The following is a 17,959-nucleotide window of genomic DNA, read 5'->3' as shown; positions in this document are numbered from 1 at the left end:
CGCGCCCGACCGCCCAGCGCGCCCGCGTGCCGTGCCCGACCTTGCCGCGCCCCGCGCTGTCCGCTTCGCGTCCCCGCCTTCCGCCGCGCCGTTCCGGCGCCGGCCACCCAAACCGGGTTGGGTCGTGTCAACCCGGCAACCCGCCGGGTCGGGTTCGGGTTCGGTTTTCCGACCCGTTTGTCTACCCGGGTCGGGTTAGGGTAGACCGTTTGAACCCGGGTCAATTCCGGGTTCGACCCGTGACCTGAAATTGACACCCCTACCTACCACCCTATAAACTTTAACTTTTCATTCATTGCATCCATATTTATTATATGAATGATAGATATATCATATTAAAATTTTAAATATTAGATATATAAATACTGATATGCATGTAAATCCTGCAATAAAATTTTTAGGAGTGCAAATTCCCAAAATTACACCCCCATATTTAGGAGTGAATCTTTTTGGACATTAATGAATAGATTAGACATTCTCTATATTTATAGTTAAATCGAATGACTAGACAAGATGGATCTAAAAATTCTAATGTCGCTCAATTTTGATGTCATTAATGCTTAAATAATAAATGAACGACCTCTTATCTAAGGATTCAGCTGAGTTGTTCCATGAAGCAATATAATTTTAGACAAATTAATAGAAGTGTCGCTCATAAAATTTTGTAATAGATAATCATTATTTACATGAAGGGGATCTGAACTTGTGTTTGGAGAGAGCTTGGAGATCTATGAAATTTTAAAACTCTGCTTGACATTCGACGCCGATGATTCTTGTCATACACCATCATTGTCTAACTTTGACTACTGTCATATGAACTGTCTTATGGCTATCATTATCTAGCTATCGTCTCCTGATTGTCGCAACCTCTTCACCATTGTCCGACTAATATCTTCTACCTACTATTATCCAATTATCATTGTCCGACTATCATCACCCAACCACACAACTATTCGATTATTATCACCCATTTAACTTCATCCAACGATTGGATCGCCAATATTCTCCATCATATTTACATAAATATAAATTTGTATTACATACTTTATAATTTTCATCTTTTATAACTAAGGGAAATGTAAACATTTATGAATCATTTTATCTAGATCAGGCTCCCTTTTCAGATTTTTAATATAAAAAATTATCGTGTCTATCATATTCTTATATCTGTGTACATATTTAATTACCTTGCGAATTTTCTAAAACCTATAATTTAGCTCTTTATTCTTGCAAGTTATTTAACTCTTTATTCAATGTCATTTATACTAAACAATCATCAACTTATATGAAAAAAAATTATCACAAAATATATTAAATAATTTTGATAAAAATATTAAAATTAGTGATGTATACAAATTTATCTTAAACCTATTTTAAAATAAATCTAATAAATTTAGATTCGATTATAAAAGATTGTCCTTTTGTATTTTTTTTTTTTCACTTTCTCTCAGTAAAATAATTACAACTTTTCTTATTTGATTAGTATTTTCATATTAAGGATACAAGCAGCGTGGAGACCATCCAAATTCCAAGCACCCTACCTGTTAACCACTAATTTACCTTTGTACCCCGAGCGCTCCCGAATTAGTAAGCCAATTAAACCATTTTCAAAAGGGCATTCAAGTAATAAATAGGTCCTTCAAAAGCCGTCCACATAGGAAAGGTTGGTCGCGTGAGGAACCGGAGAAAGCTAGCAGAGACGCGAAACGAACCGTAGTCGTCCGGCGATCTCGCGGGAACAATCGTTGATCGACGGAATCTTCGCTAGTGACGAAGATTAAGAAGCAAGGTAAGAAGATCGGCGATGGGCCGAAGCGATTGACCATTTTCGTCCCCCGCGAGTGGTGAGACGACCTGCACAGATGGGGAACTGCCTCTCTTCCAAGGATCCTAGGGCTCTTGCTAGAAGGAACCCAGGTGATCCAATCTCCTTTATCATCTTCTCTCTCGTAGCATTTTTTTTATGGAATGCCTTTGAAGCATAAAAAGATAATGGCGCTATGGATTGTTGTACCATTATCAGATTTTCGTATTTTTTTGGATCTTTGAGGGGAAGGGGAATGCAGAAAAGGGGTCTAAATTTCTTACGCTGTGAAGATTGTGTATGTGTAGGTGTCAGAATGTAGAAGAAAATACGAAAATCTAGAAGGAAAATTTATGGAAAAATGGTAGAGATTGTGATACTTGATACCCTGCTAAAAGTAACGCGCTGCTTGTGTAAATTGAAAAAAGCTGAATGCGAGTATAAAATGAATTTTCGCTTGTTCCTTTGGGGCGTTTTCGTAGCTGGTAAATTGGTAATGGATATAAGGAATATTGTAATCTGCTATCAAGAAATTTTTTTTTTTTAAAAGGTGGGGCACTATAAGCAAAAATAGGTTTTACTGTAATAATTTCAATCATATAAAATGCAAAACTCTTCTAAGAAAAAAGCAGGAGGATGGTCTGGGCATCTCCAACCGAAAACTTCATTTTTCACGGCAATAACGCAAAACTTCAAAATGGCGCGGTGATGCTCCAATGGAACGCCGGTGTTTTTGAGAATGTAACGATCCTCTCCGTTAACAGTGCGACTGTTCACCTGGATTAAATGGCTGAAATTTTCGCGGTTGGAGCGATGGAACGACTCCATACTCGTTTAGCGTTTAGGGTTCCGTTGGAGATGCCCTAACAGTCGGCATGAGCCGCATAACACTGGTGACGATTTGATGACGCCTTCTCAAATAGTCATAAAACTGGTGATAAGTTGATGGCGCTTTTTCAAATAGACTATGAATACCTGAGGTGCATTTACCGATTTACGAACACCTTTGATGCTCCAACCCTTTATACGTCAAAGTTTTCAAATCTCCGGATGTAATATTCATGAATAAGAGGGGCGAAGGGTGGTTTGGATGTCCAATCGAGGGGTAACTAAGCTTTTAGACCCGATCTAGTTGGTGCATCAGCCCCCAGTGCTCTCATGCCTTGTCCACATTTATTTTGAAGATTGTTTTTCTTATGGTAAGAATAAAGAATCGATACATAGTTCGGAAGCTAAACGAGCACCTTAGATGAAGCAAGTCCGAATGCCAAGGCTTTCTAAATTTGAAGTTAAATAAGCATTCTCTTGACAAATATTTGTGAAAACAACGAACATGCACGGCGGCTTACTTTCAAGTCTTCCAATTGAATATAAGCTATTTGAAAGTATTGGTACAACTTTTATTTAATTTCCCATACTCCAATATACTCATGATTCTTAATCAATGTTGTGTGATCTTGAATTTTGGCATTTACCTTGATAATTTTAAGGCACTAACGATCATGAATTCAAGAGATCAGAAAAGAGAATTTCTATGCTCTTGTGATACTCAAATAATGTGCTAACAACGAAAAAAATTATTTTATATTCTTGAACCAATTCGTGCACTGTTGCATTTCCTGTTCTTATATTTCTTCAGCGCTTATCCCAAAGTAATTTGTCAGAACATGACATGTTTTTTATTTTATTTTTAGAATTTTTAAAAAATTGAAATTAGTTTCATGATTAATTATTTTCCCACCATTTTTGTGTTACCTCTGTAGATAAAATGCACTACCCTCTAAGTCCTGGTTCATGATCATGCACTGTAATATTAAACTTCTATGTTAGCTTAATTGTAGTTTATATACGTGTGACATATCCTTGAATTTCTTCCGCAAATATGACAAACAATTGTTTAAATAGCCTACCTCAAACCTCATTGTTTTTCTGTACGATATCAATATCAGCAAAACGCTGAGCTTCTAGATGTTTGCTTATTATGCTTAGTAACATGAAATGGCTGTCATATAATTTCAGAAAGCATGCTTGCTGTATTATTCAACTTGGTAGTTGCAACTCTGTAGATATAAAGGTTTCCTTAATTTCTTTTTGATTAGATGGAAGTTTCAATGCAGTTATTCCATCAAATAGATTTGCAGTTGCACCGTCAAGGAGTAAAGCTCCCAGGCCATCAAAGAACAAAGCTGTCGTACCATCAGAAATTGATGTTACTGCACCAAAATATACCAAGGCGGCCATATCATCAGTGAAAGCTTCAATTGCACTATCACTTTCTCCAAATGAGGATGCAGACAGAACTGGCTATGTGGAGAGCAAGCCAGTGATGCATGGAGATGTAGAAGACTTTCAACAAATAACTAGTTATGGAAATGTTGTCATATTTACATATGATGAGTTGAGATTATCAACCAGGAACTTCCGAGAAGATCTAATCCTAGGAGAGGGTGGCTTTGGGCTTGTTTATAAGGGAGTCATAGATGAGAACATTCGGCCAGGGCTCAAGCCCATGTTTGTCGCTGTTAAGGATCTCAACCGAAATGGTCTACAAGGTGATAGGGAGTGGCTGGTGGGTTTCCTGTTCATGCTATGTTTTTCCTTGCATTCTTTATATTATGCTGAATATATTTTATTAGCTTCTCATACATTTCAACTGGATAAGATTACAAGAATCCAAAAAGGATGAAGATTGAAACTGTTGACAATTATACAGTATAACATTTCCTAAATTAATGTTGCATTCTAAACTTGACCACAGCTTTTTACCATAACATAAATCTCTTATAGAGTTTTTCTATCATCCACTAACCATGAAGCTGACTAAGATCTTATTGAATTTCTTGGGTTTTGAAGATAGTTTAGATTTCTAGCTGAATATATTAATTTGCTTTTTCTCAGAAGTTAGCATTTCATTATGATGATGATATGTGTATAAGAAGGATTTACGAGCTTTAAATGTTTTGCAGGCTGAAGTTAATTACCTCGGGCAATTGAGCCATCCTAATCTTGTCAAACTCATTGGATACTGTTGTCAAGATGATCACCGGATATTGGTTTACGAGTATATGGCTTTGGGTAGCCTAGAGAGGCATCTTTTCCAACGTATGCTGATGAATTCTCAAAGATATCATGATAATGCGTTGTTATTGTTTAAATTTATTTATAAAATAACCATTTTATTTTAACATTCATATTTGGAAAGTGGGGTTTCCTTGGTATCAGCACCTTTATGGAAGCCCGCAAGTAATTTCTTCAAGTTAACCTACAAACACCTTTGATACTGAGTTCTTGTGGAGATGTAGTCATAATCATAAATGATGCCTACAGATGAAAATGATCACTGAAGGCTGAAGCAGCATGTTATGTACTTTGAGTTCAGGAAAAAAAAATGTTTTTGTGATTGTACCACTCTTGGAAGATCGGAATAAGATTTTCATGCTTTATACATAATGATTGATCATTCAAATTTAAGAACGATTAGCCAGCTTCTTTAGCAAGTAGAAGAAAATTCCACTTAAAAATTCAGATTGGTTATCAATCAATGACAATATCTCTGGCAATCTTTCTTCTCTACTCCAGAATTTTTTATTTTTTTCATTTCATTTGGATTTATTGAAAATTTTCCCTCTTTTTTAGGTAACTGTATTTTTGCAAAGGGACCCACTGCCCAGTTTTTTAATGGGGAGTGTCATCTGTATGTTTAAAACATTTGCTTTGCCCTGTTATCTCTAATCGAACTCTCTGAACAGGGGTACCTCAAACAATTGCGTGGGACACTAGGATAAAAATTGCTTTGGATGTTGCAAAGGGGCTTGCTTTTCTTCATGGAGCTAAAAGACCCATAATCTATCGTGACTTCAAGACCTCTAACATCTTGCTTGACGCGGTTTGTTTCCTTAAAATATTGTTGCAACTTAAATCTTTTTCGTGCAACTTTTCATTTCAAAATATGTGAGGGAGAAAATTCAATTCTTTGAAAAGTTTAAGGTTTTTTGAAAATGAGCTAGATTTGAACTTGAACCTTGTTTGCTGTCTTGTAACTAATTAGAGGAGAGTCGTGTTTAATGCTCAAAGAAAGAAAGTGCCGAAGGAGAAATAAATGCTATAAAGGATCGAGTGACTGATAATGAAGTAGTTAAATAACAATGCTTTTATTATCAAAATTTCCTTCCTAGTTCTTGTTATGTGAATATTGTTTCTTTTCTTTCACTACAGGATTACAATGCCAAGCTTTCGGACTTTGGCCTTGCAAAGCAGGGACCAATAGGTGACAAAACACATGTTTCTACCAGAGTAATGGGTACCTATGGATATGCAGCTCCAGAGTATGTGATGACTGGTAAATTACGGAACAAAAGTAGTTATCAGATGTTATGTAGTTTTTTTTTTTTTGTGTACAAGATGGAAAAATTTAGTTGATTGGTAGTAAGGACATGGAAACACATATAATCTTAACCTTGAATAGATGTTGCTTCGATCCCAGTATTCTTCATGGCAGTATATGAGTCCTTGATTTTCCTATAATAGGGATAAAGCTTATTCTTAATATGAACATAAACCTACTTTTATGGATTATGAAAAGTATTTTCTCATCAATTAGTAATTGTTTTCCCATTATTTTTTGATTGGTTGTAAATTTCTTAATGTTGGTCTTATGTCAGTGTTCTTGTTAAGCTGTCAAGGGGCTCTGTGAATGCATGTAGTAGTAAGTAAATCCAGGTTTAATAATTCGGTATATCCCGATTCCCGATTGTAATTAGATGTCAAGGATGTTAAATGCTAAAAGCTGCTTGGAAATCTGTATCCTTAATTCAAACTTATCTATGAAACTTGATTGCATGCAAGAGAATAGAGAATTTAAGGAATTTAGATTAAATTTGCATTATGATTTGATTAACTGGACAATTTAATAGCAAGTAATAAGACTAATTTCTGGGTTTAAGATAATATTTATCTTTGAGTGTGGGTCATGTTGGCCTGGAGCAGTAGAGAAGTTGCCTTTGTATAATTTGGAGGTCCCACTCCCAGGTTTGAGCCACGAAAATAGTCTTTCTAAAACTATATGGGTAGGCTGTGTACATCAAACTTTTATGGGATGGTTTTGCCCTTTTAAGGTTATATACTTATATTACTATTTAATTATGATTAGTAGAAATGATAATTAGTTTGTTGATTAATTGGATAGAGTAATTAATAACTATTTACTAAGGTAATTAGAGAGTAATTAGGGCTTTAGTTAATATCATGAATGTTTTATCATCATTGTCGTCAATCGTCATCATCATCACACTATGATGCACCAACACTTCTCCTCAAAGAGGCGTGCAGTGTCCGATACCGTATCCGACACCACACTCGTCCAACACTCCTGTGACACATGTAGGACACGCCGAAAACGTGTCTGATTAAAAAAATATTAAATACAAATTGGACACGCATGTCAGACACGCATATTTTAAATATTTTATGAATTTTTTAAAAATATAATTTCTTGTATTTAGCGGGATTTAAACTAAATATCTTATTTTCTATCCACAACACCAAATCAACGTTCGCACTTAATACCCATTCATCAAATATTCTCATTTTCATTTATCTTTGGCAGTTAAGGTATTTTCATCTCCTCTTTCGGTTACTGATAGATGGCATCGATGCATGACTCTCGACATCCTAATACTAACCATTTTAAGCACAAATTCTAATTAAATGATTTATTATTTTTAAATTATTTTTAAAATTATACTTATTTAATTTTTATACACTGTTTTTAAAATATAAAAATTATAATACCGTGTCCAACCCGTGTCCATGTTCTATATTTTCAATAATTGACGTGTCACGTGTCCGTGTCATGTCATATCCGTGTCGCCGTCGCCGTGTCCGTGTCCGTGCATCATAGTCATCACAATGTTGATTTTATTATGATAGATATGATTATCAATTATGATAATTACTTAATTTGAATTATTTGCTAAATTTATTGGAATGTACATTAAGGCGCAAAATTGAGTTATAGATTCACCAATAGAAAAAAAAAAAGACAATAAGGAGCCAAATTTGTTTGTGTTTGATTTTTATATTCATAAGAATGATTTGCTTCATACATGCATCCCTTTATTATTAGATGAATTTTGAAATATAAGAAAATAGATTAAGGAAAGCAATTAAAAGAAATCCTGATGAATCTTTTTTAAGCATAACTATTTAATGAATGAACCCTCTAAACGAAACAATACTTTGGTTACATGTTTATCTTTTGACTAATCCTAATAAAGCATATGCTGACATATAAAAAATTTTAAATTCAATTTTTTTACTAAAAAGCTGCTTTAGAAAGCAATAAAAAAACTGTCCCAAATGAAACCTTAATCGAAGCACTACTTTATGAAATATATCTTTCACTAAAAATTTGCCTATTGTGGAAGATCCAGCCGGATCCTTTTTCTTCTTCTTCTCTATTTCAGTTGCTTTTCCTATTGTTATTGCTTTATATGTTCAAAATTTAAATCAATCTTATAAATATTGAATCAATTAAAAGCATAACTAGTTCCCTTTTTGTCTCATTTCTTTTCTCTAGCTGAATCCCGATTCATCCTAATCCCTCATCGGTTGTTTGCTCACCCAGGCCATCTAACTGCAAGAAGTGACGTCTATGGCTTTGGTGTTGTACTCCTAGAAATGCTCGCCGGCGGTAAAGCACTTGACACCAGCAGGCCCGGACGCGAGCACAACCTCGTCGAGTGGGCTCGACCCCTTCTCATCCGCCACCATAAGCTGCTGAGGATTATTGATCCCAGAATGGCAGGTCAATACTCTCACAAAGCTGCACAGATAGCCGGCAACTTGGCCTACCAGTGCCTCAGCGAGAATCCCAAGGGGAGACCCACCATGGCTGAAGCAGTAAAAGCTCTGGAGACCTGCATGAACCTTAATGAACAGTATTTACTGCAGTTCCATAATAAAACTCCTGCTGAAGCTTCTAAACGCGAAACAAAGACGCAAAAAGAAGTTAGGAGTATTTGCATGAGCAAGGGTTGTAGGGATGGTATTCTGCTTGAGAAAATGGACAGAAAGGTAAAACGCAGGTGCACAAGCGATCCACCGATGGATTTTGATCAGCCTGAGATGTCTCCAGATCCTCGGTTCATTAGGCAGTGGGGAAATCTTACTCCTGATCATTATCACAAGCGGCCATACTATGTATAAACTCTGACAGGTATTTTTTTTTAATGTAATTTATCCTTTCAGATTTCCTGTTTTGATTGTTGGAATTATTCCAGGTCCATTTGATTCTTGAATTCTTTTAAGTTTTTGTTGATTCTTTGCATTATTATACGTAATAACAGCATCGAAATTACAGGATTTTTGGTGAAAGAAAGATGAATTTATCTCAGTGCAAATAGTTCAACTGTTTTTGGCAACTTCTCTGCTTAATGAAAATTGAACAGGACAAGATAGGAAGTAATGCATTATTATTATTATTTTTAATGTAAATAACCCATAATCGGTCATGCGCACCTACAATCACATCCCATGAAGGCATAATCAATATTCTTTGCATTTTTCTTGGATTATTTCCCAATTGCTGATTCCAATCAGACTACTACAAAGAGGATAGGTTTAAAATTTATGATTTTTGTTATATCATAAATTTTAAAATTTATTATAATATAATTTGCATTTGAATCTTATATACTGACAACTTTTATCCACTTTGATGCGTTTAGGGCATCTCCAACTGAATTGCAAATGTTCGTTACAGTTACTGTGAGCCTACATCTGAACGCTAAAAATAAATTTTTTTTTAAGGCTGTGAGCAGTGCAATGTTAATGTTGATGTCGTACTATTATCAGAAACTTTTTTTTTTTGGGGCAAAAATGAAGATGAGAAAAAATATATATACATATATATAGTTGGAGATAAATTACTCTTTGATATGGCTATTACTATATTTTGAAGTGGAGAATGAAAAGTTGGATTGGAGAGGCCTTTACAAGAAAGTATTTTTATAGTCAACCTTTTGAGGGTGCTGCTGATATTAGGAAGATGTTACGGTATGCTGAACTGCTGTTCTTGCAATTTTCGCTGAAAACTCTCATAATTTCTGCAACAAGCAACAGAAAATATTAAGGCTTAGTTTTTGATCATCTTATAATTATTTTTTTTGGAAGCAAAACAACCAGCAAATTGTGTCGGTTTCCATGATAAAAAATTCATAGTTTTTTGCAAAATTATTTTGGAAAAGTTGTATTTTTTTTAAATAATAGGATTTTATGATTGAAAAAATATTTTTTGATTACTAAAAATAGAAAAGTAGAAGTCACCCAAGTGTCAAGCATTGAAACATTTGAACCCAAGCTCTGCCTTCTCAAGTCAATTGGTGGAAGCGGAATAGAAGGTTGTGTGCTTTGAGATAGAGATCAAGCTTGAAGTCCAGCGAATGGCGTGGCCAACATTTGAGCTCGATCTCCAGCCTCGGGCTGTATGGTTACAGAATCGTCGTGCCCGGTGGAAGGCGAAGCAGCTCAAATGGGAAAGTCGTCCCAAACGAAGCCTTCGTCGCCCTCAAATGTCGATGTGATACTATCCGCCTCGACTTAGATTGTTTTTCCATGTTGGATTCAGAATTGCCGGTTGACACTTTGACCCTAACTACGCTGATAAGGGAGGATGGCGGAGGATGAGTAAGCGAGTAAGAACAACTCCAAAATTAAAATGAAGGAAAAAAATTATGATATTTAATATTGATAATAATGTCTTAAAAATGTCTTTTAAATTATAGCGTTAAAATGGCTATAATTAATGTATGATTTGATTACTAAATGCTTGAGGACAACAATTTGATGGAGAGATTATTCTGCGCGGAGTTTAGACGGGAAGAACTATCCGGACGTGTGAGGTTACACTGTATATTTTATGCAGTATGTGTACAAAGATTTTTCACATATTGTGTGTATACTCACAATCTAGACGATTCTTTCCGTTCAAACTCTGCACATATTAATTTGTCTCGGTTGGACAAGTGTCCCTTTAAAATGAATTCTCATAAGGCGGACTAAATTGGTTCATACGACTTACATATACTTGCATATTGGGATTTACACACGCAACATACACACATAGTCGCCATTCTCGTTGCATCATTGTGAAAGCCGATGCCTCAAGCCATCTCTACCTCCACCTCCTCAACTCCACAGACATCTCGTTGGGAGCTAACTTGGCCTAATTATGATAAGGGTTCAAATGAAGTTAAAATTAATTCAAAAGGACTTCTAATTGAGTGAATGTATGATAATTTTTTTCTGTCATCAAAGATTTATAACCAAAAAGAATATTTAGGAGATAAGAAAATATTAATTCACTCAGATATATAATAAGGATTAAAAATACAAATATGAAGTCTCTAATAATAGGGGTTTAGATTTCGGGTCACGGGTCGGATTCGGGTCGAATTTGGAACTGACTCGATATTATTCGAGTCAATCAGTTAGCTCCCAACGGATCAACTCCATAGACATCTCGTTGGGAGCTGACTTAGCCTAATTATGATAAGGGTTCAAATGAAGTTAAAATTAAGTCAAAAGGACTTACTAATTGAGTGAATGTATGATAATTTTTTTCTGTCATCAAAGATTTATAACCAAAAAGAATATTTAGGAGATAAGAAAATATTAATTCACGCAGATATATAATGAGGATTAAAAATACAAATATGAAGTTTCTCTAATAATATTACGTACAATTATTTTGGCCTTAAAAAAAAAAAAAACTAAATTCCATATTTTCTAGAAGAGGACAGCCACATCTACAAAAATTGGCACGTCGCCTTTTTTATTTTACATTTGCTCTGTTCTCCACGCACTAAACCCTAACCCCAAGGCGCGCACACCGGCCAAATGACAGACGTCGGTGAATCGGAAACCCTAATCGAGATCGTCTCCCCCTCCTCCTCAACGCTCGATCTCAACCGATACGTTAACTTCGTTCGCGACCATGCTGCTGGCGCGATCGCAACATTCGAGGGCACCACCCGCGACACCTTCGATGGGCGTCGCGTCGTGGAGCTCCGGTACGAGGCCTACGTACCCATGGCCACTCAACTGCTCGCCGGCATCTGCGCCTCAGCCCGGGAGACCTGGGCACTCCGTCGCATCGCAGTTGCCCACCGCCTCGGCACGGTTCCCATCGGCGAGGCGAGCGTCTTCATTGCCGCCTCCGCTGTTCACCGCGCCGACGCCATGGAGGCGTGCCGATTCATCATCGATGAGATCAAGGCCTCGGTGCCTATCTGGAAGAAGGAGGTTTATGAAAACGGCGAGGTTTGGAAGGAGAACAAGGAGTTTTTCGAGCGCCAGCCGGCAGCGGCTCAGGATAGACCGTCGTGCTGCTGCGGGAGCAAGATAAGGGTACAAGATGACGCTAGCGATGGGTCGGCGGATGGGTTGAGAGAATAAGAACGTTGTGATGGAAATTTGAAGGTTGACAATGGTAAGTTGTGTTCAATGTGATCTCAGGCTTAACGTGTAGATCAATATTGGTCAATTTAATAAAATCAGGGTCAATGTTTTAAAATTTGGTTTCGGTTTCTCATTTCTAAAAAAACAAACTAGTAAGCTCATTTTTAAAATCCGGGTGGCATTATTATTAGAGAATGTGGGAAGCGATGTACCTTATAAAATTGAGATGTGATGATGGTTCCCCATAGCAGGTGTGTCAATTTTTGATACGACCCAAAACTCGACCAGGATCCGACCCGAAAAAATTCGGGTTCGGGTTGACCTGGTTAGCAAACGGGTCGGATTCGAGTTCAGATTTTTGACTCATTTGAAAAAATGGATAGTATTCGGTTTAATCCGGAAACCCGAAATCAACCCAACAATGACCCAAAAGTTGGAATCCATTCTGGATTTTCACTTCTGCCGTTGTTGTCGATGCCTGCACTCGCGGACTTCGCACGCACTCGTCGACGTCCTTTTTCCCGCAATTCCGGACTCCGCCCGCTGTCGCTGCTTTGCCACTGGCTTTGAATAGGAACTGGAAGTAGCGGCGGGAGCTTAGCTCGTGCTTCTTCAGCCAAATCTCCTAAATCCAGGTCGGTGCGTGTCAACCCGGCAAACTCGCGGGTCGGGTTCGGGTTGAAATATCCGGCTCGTTTGTAAAAATTAGGTGGGGTTCAAGTTGACCCATTTAGTTCCGGATCAACTCGGGTTTGACGCGAACCCAACCTATCAACCTTAATTAACACCCCTACCCCATAGCTTAAGGTTTCATTTAGAATAGTTTTCTTATTTCTAAAACAATTTTTTAACACAAAAACACCTTAGAGTGAGCCTCCCTTCATGTTGGACAATTAAATTGTTTATGTCAAGGCAACCCAGCAAGAGGCAATCAAGTATTGACACACCCATAATGTGTTTTGCCTTGTAATTTAATTTTAGACTAAATCAATTAAGGCCCGAGCCTTCGGCGACTAGATCTTCGAAACCCTAAATCACAATTGGCCATATTAGTTCCAAGACCTTTTCAATCCAACACGAACGCTAGGCTTTACTTTGAAGTGGTAGATCTTTCATCATGATGTCATTCATATATATGTGGAATATATGATAGGAGGTGACTCATGACTGCTAATCAAATTCTCCAGCTTTTTATCAACCTGCAAAGAAGAAAAAAATAAAAAAAAAATCTTTAATTTAAATATTGTGGTTAGGCTTAGGCATATTAAGTTGTCTCTAAGTTTTTTTTATTATATAAATATCATCAGCGGCTAATCCTTCCTTAAAATTTATGTAGTTTTCTTCTTTAAATAAAGCTTTTGTCCATTTATTTTTTGTATTTAGTAGAAAGCAATACACGCGAGTTGATATATTTTTTCATTATTTTATTACTTATTTGATTACATATACTTATGAGTACCTATTTTCCACTAACAATTGTCAGAAATGTCAACTTGATTATGATTGTGGATTAAAGAAATTTATGTCTTGGACTAAGGCTTTGTGTAGGATAATTTTCTTGTTGTTTTATAAAGATGCTTTTTAGTATCAAAATTTTTAGTTACAAAAATATTTGTACTAAAAAGTTGCTTTAAGAAGCATTAAAAAAGCTGTACCAAAGGAAGCCTAAGCTTGCCTTGAGAATGGTACAATAGGCAAACTACATAAGAGAGGGTTTTGAATACCATGAAGTGATGGAGGCAATAGTAGAAGAGAATTTTTTTTATAATATAATATATAATATTCTAGTCATAAAGGATATGTATGAATGAGCAGTTACTTGTGCTCTAAAACAAGGTGGTTTGACAAGTATTTTCCTATTTCAACTGGATTACATCAAGGATCAGCCTTAAACTCATATCTTTTTGATTTAGTCATGGATGTTCTCACTAGACATTTGCAAGAGGGTGTATGTTGGTGTATATTTTTTGTTGATGATATTATTCTTGTTGATAAGACTAGAGAGGGAGTTGAAGTTAAACTTTATGAAGGCCAATCTTAGAGTCTAAAAGATTTTGTTTGAGTATATCTAAAACTAAGTATATAGAGTGTAATTTTAGTATAACAGATCCTTTAGACTCTAAGGTTGACCTTCATAAAGTTTAACTTCTATAAAATGGTTGTGAGACTGACAATGCTTTATGGTGCTGAATGTTGGACATTAAAAGATAAGCATAATATTAAGTTAAGTGTTGTAGAGAGGAGAAATGATAATGAATCATTCAATTAAAAAAAAAGTATTGTAGAGATGAGGATACTTAGGTGGATGAGTGGCTTTTCTCTTAGAGAAAAGGTTGGAGTAGTTCCAATGGAAGATAAGATTAGATTGAGTCACCTTAGATGGTTTGGTCACATAAAATGATGGTCTTCTGTTGACCCGGTTAAGTATGGTATAGGTTGGAAAATATTAGAAATGATATTTATTTATTATATTTAAATGAGAATTTGACTCTTAACATGATACAATGGAGAAAAATGATTCATTGGACAAAAGTTTGATGTCGTTTTTGTTGTAATATATAATATTAAGATATTTATTTCAAATCTAGAGATGATGACCCCACATCTACCATTGCATCTATCCTCATCCATTCTCCTTTATAAGAACCCAACTTTCAACCATCAATTGAGAACATAGTCATATCAGTAATCACTAGTGTTCTTGGCCATTAGCTCTGAAACATAATTAATCATGAATGCTTGCACCTCAAGGGAAACCTCCCCCTAAGGTTGGTATATTTTGATGATGGCGAAGGCAACAAAGAAAATTTCATAAGATTTTTTTTTTTTGCTATTCACTCAGTTAATCTCAATCTGAAATTCTGGAAACCTTTTTTTATCAATTTCTTTTTTAAGAAAACATTATTTTGTGAACAATTATGATGAATAGGAGGCAGATATTTTTTTTTTAATCCATCATCATCCTGTTCATTTTTGCCCTATTTGGTTTTGAAGAATAGGAAGAGAAGAATGAGAATGAGAATGAGAAGGAAATGAAAATGATAAAAAAATTTAATTTAAATTAGTTTTCATCCACTCTTTGATAAATGAGAAATATTTTTTATTTCTTGTTTGATTGATGAAAGAGAAAAAATGAATGTTTGTTTCTTATAAAGATTTACACGAACGACTTGAAAGGATGAATTGATGGGGACATCAGATTGTGAAAGGTTTATCAGAGGCGTGGTCGCCGATCTACGGCCACGATCGAGTCATTGAACTTTTGATTCATGTCATGTATTTTTTTATTTTGGTGTCGTTGTATGTTGTTTTATTTTATGTTATTTTATTTCCCGTAGTACCCTTCTAAGTAAAAGGGTGTCGTATGTAAGCCCCGAGGGCATTTTCATCTTTTACTTCTCGAGTCTCATGTACTAGGCTATTAGTTCCTAGACCTTTTCAATCCAATACAAACGTTAGGCTTTACTTTGAAGGGGTAGATCTTTCATCATGATGTCATCCATATATATATGTGGAATATACGATAGGAGGTGACTCATGACTGTTAATCAAATTCGCTAAATAATGTGATCTTCTAGCTTTTTATCAACCTGCAAAGTAAAAAAAAAATCTTTAATTTAAATATTGTGGTTAGGCTTAGGCATATGAATTTGTGTCCAAGTTTTTTTTATTGTATAAATATCATCAACTGCTAATCCTTCCTTAAAATTTATGTAATTTTCTTCTTTAAATAAAGCTTTTGTCCATTTATTTTTTTGTATTTAGTAGAAATCAATACACGTGAGTTGATATATTTTCTTATTATTTTATTATTTATTTGAGCATTTAAAGTTCTGAGAGGTCTCTTCTCTTGAAATTTGCCTAATTCTTTGTTCTTCACTTGCTTGGGCAATTTTGTTAGGAAAAACATTAGTATTAGATATTATGATCAAGAGATAATAATGATAATTTATAGCTCTTGGATATGATTTGAGATGAGTGCATTAAATATATAATGAGTGTTCATGTTCGGTTCATGTTCAATTCATGTTCGTTCGTTTATTGCTTAACGAGCTTGTTCGCGAACATATTTAACGAATTTTTTTTAACTATCACACAAACACGTTCATGAACATATCTATGAACAAACACATTTATAATAAAAGCAATTGTCTATGTAAGAAAGGCATTGATTATTTATATTTATTAATTCTATAATCAAATATTAATTATTTTTATCGAGCTTATTAACGAGTTCAAAATCGAACCGAATCGTGCTTTTATCAAGCTTCTTATCGAGCTTAATGTCGAGGTTGTTCGTGAACTTCAAATGGTGTTGTTCACGAACATAAATGAGCCGAACGTATTAGTGTTCAAGTTTGTTTATTTAAGAATCGAGTATTTAAAATATTGTTAAATATTGTTCAAGTTTGTTTGTTTAGTTAATTAAATGATCACAAACAAGCTTTAATCGAACCGAACAACGAATAGCTCGTCGAACTTTTGGTTCGCTTGCAGCCCTAGTTTCTTGAGAGATTATTATATGCAAAGTCCGGATACAGAGAACCATTCAATTTTATGACTGTGAACAATAAAAATGCAGCAGTAAATAGCAAAAATATAATGGTGAATAATAACTACATTTTTATTATTTGCAATCATAAAATTGAACTGCTCTCTACATCAAGACTCCACACATAATAATCTCTCTATAATTGTTCTCAGTTTGAAAAATCTATTTTGTACTGCACAATCAGAACTACATGTTTGAACTGCTGGTGATACTCTAAGATCTAACAATTATTCAGTGGACAAATGAAGCCAATAAATGTAAATATGTAAAGTTCAATTTCCAAGGAAATTAATTTGATTTACTTGAATCACAGGGTTAAGAAAGCCTTCTGCAATATTAACGTAGGTTTCATTTGGGACAATTTTATTTCTACTTTGTAAATCAATATTTTAGTACAAAAATTTTTTGAACTTTCGAAATTTTTTTACTAAAAAACTAATTTAGAAAGCCATAATATCTTAAAAATCATAATTGGAAGAAGCTGGAGAAATTGAACTTTCAAAAGTATTTTCATCAAGACAAGCTTTAAGTTTCTGAAATAAGACGCAGAACGGTTGAATAGAGAAGTTACAGGAGGCCCTTTTCACCTGAAAGATCCAGAAGTATAAATGAAATGTCAATATAATCACTAATACAAACCTTATTTTCTTTGAGAACCTTTCTTCATTTCCATACTTTTATAACCAAAAAGATTACAGATTCACTTCAAATACTGTGGCTTTTATTGCAAAACAATTGCAGTCTCCTCGGAGACATAACACAAAAAATGGTAATAAATTAGGAACCAACATCCATAAAGGAGTTGGCTTAGTAGAAAAACAGAGCGTCTTACAAGATGCCAAACTACCAAGCAGAATGAAGCTCCATACATTGGAGAAATCATTCTGTGCACATGCTGAGCACCGTTCAGAGACCAAACATAATGCGCCACATTACCCCCTGCTCGGTACTTGGCTCGATATTGTGGCTCGGTACCCAGCTCGGTATTGATGATGTGGTGCATTCTAATTGATCACCGGACGGTAAACTGCATTCAACATCCACACAGGATAATTTCTCCACATGGTGAAGGTATTAACCCAACAAATGCCACTATATAAAAAGGAAATTACAGTTTTTTTTGTTTTTTTTTTACTTTTGAGCGA

General features: G+C 35.3%; 2 protein-coding genes across 3 annotated transcripts; both read left to right on the top strand.

Annotated features, from left to right (window-relative positions):
• Positions 1 to 1,678: 1,678 nt before the first annotated feature.
• On the top strand, positions 1,679 to 9,178 carry LOC110106300 (probable serine/threonine-protein kinase PBL17). 2 transcript variants are annotated; one of them, XM_020836157.2, is made up of 6 exons: positions 1,679 to 1,917; positions 3,922 to 4,373; positions 4,771 to 4,906; positions 5,554 to 5,690; positions 6,020 to 6,143; positions 8,430 to 9,178. In XM_020836157.2, exons 1-6 carry the CDS (start codon positions 1,863 to 1,865, stop codon positions 9,008 to 9,010), a joined length of 1,485 nt encoding a protein of 494 aa, XP_020691816.1. In that variant the 5' UTR covers positions 1,679 to 1,862; the 3' UTR covers positions 9,011 to 9,178. The 2 variants fall into 2 exon arrangements, with proteins under 2 accessions (XP_020691816.1, XP_020691814.1); XM_020836155.2 differs by having other exon boundaries at positions 3,904 to 4,373.
• A 2,444-nt stretch (positions 9,179 to 11,622) lies between these two features.
• LOC110106295 (molybdopterin synthase catalytic subunit) lies at positions 11,623 to 12,377 on the top strand. The gene has a single exon (XM_020836150.2). It carries the CDS (start codon positions 11,702 to 11,704, stop codon positions 12,257 to 12,259), a length of 558 nt encoding a protein of 185 aa, XP_020691809.2. The 5' UTR covers positions 11,623 to 11,701; the 3' UTR covers positions 12,260 to 12,377.
• Positions 12,378 to 17,959: the final 5,582 nt, after the last annotated feature.

Source organism: Dendrobium catenatum, unplaced genomic scaffold (assembly GCF_001605985.2).
Source record: "Dendrobium catenatum unplaced genomic scaffold, ASM160598v2 fragScaff_scaffold_1021, whole genome shotgun sequence".
In the NCBI taxonomy this organism is placed as follows: Eukaryota; Viridiplantae; Streptophyta; class Magnoliopsida; order Asparagales; family Orchidaceae; genus Dendrobium; species Dendrobium catenatum.
Note: the sequence above shows the minus strand (reverse complement) of the source record. Positions and strands in the feature narration are given on the sequence as shown.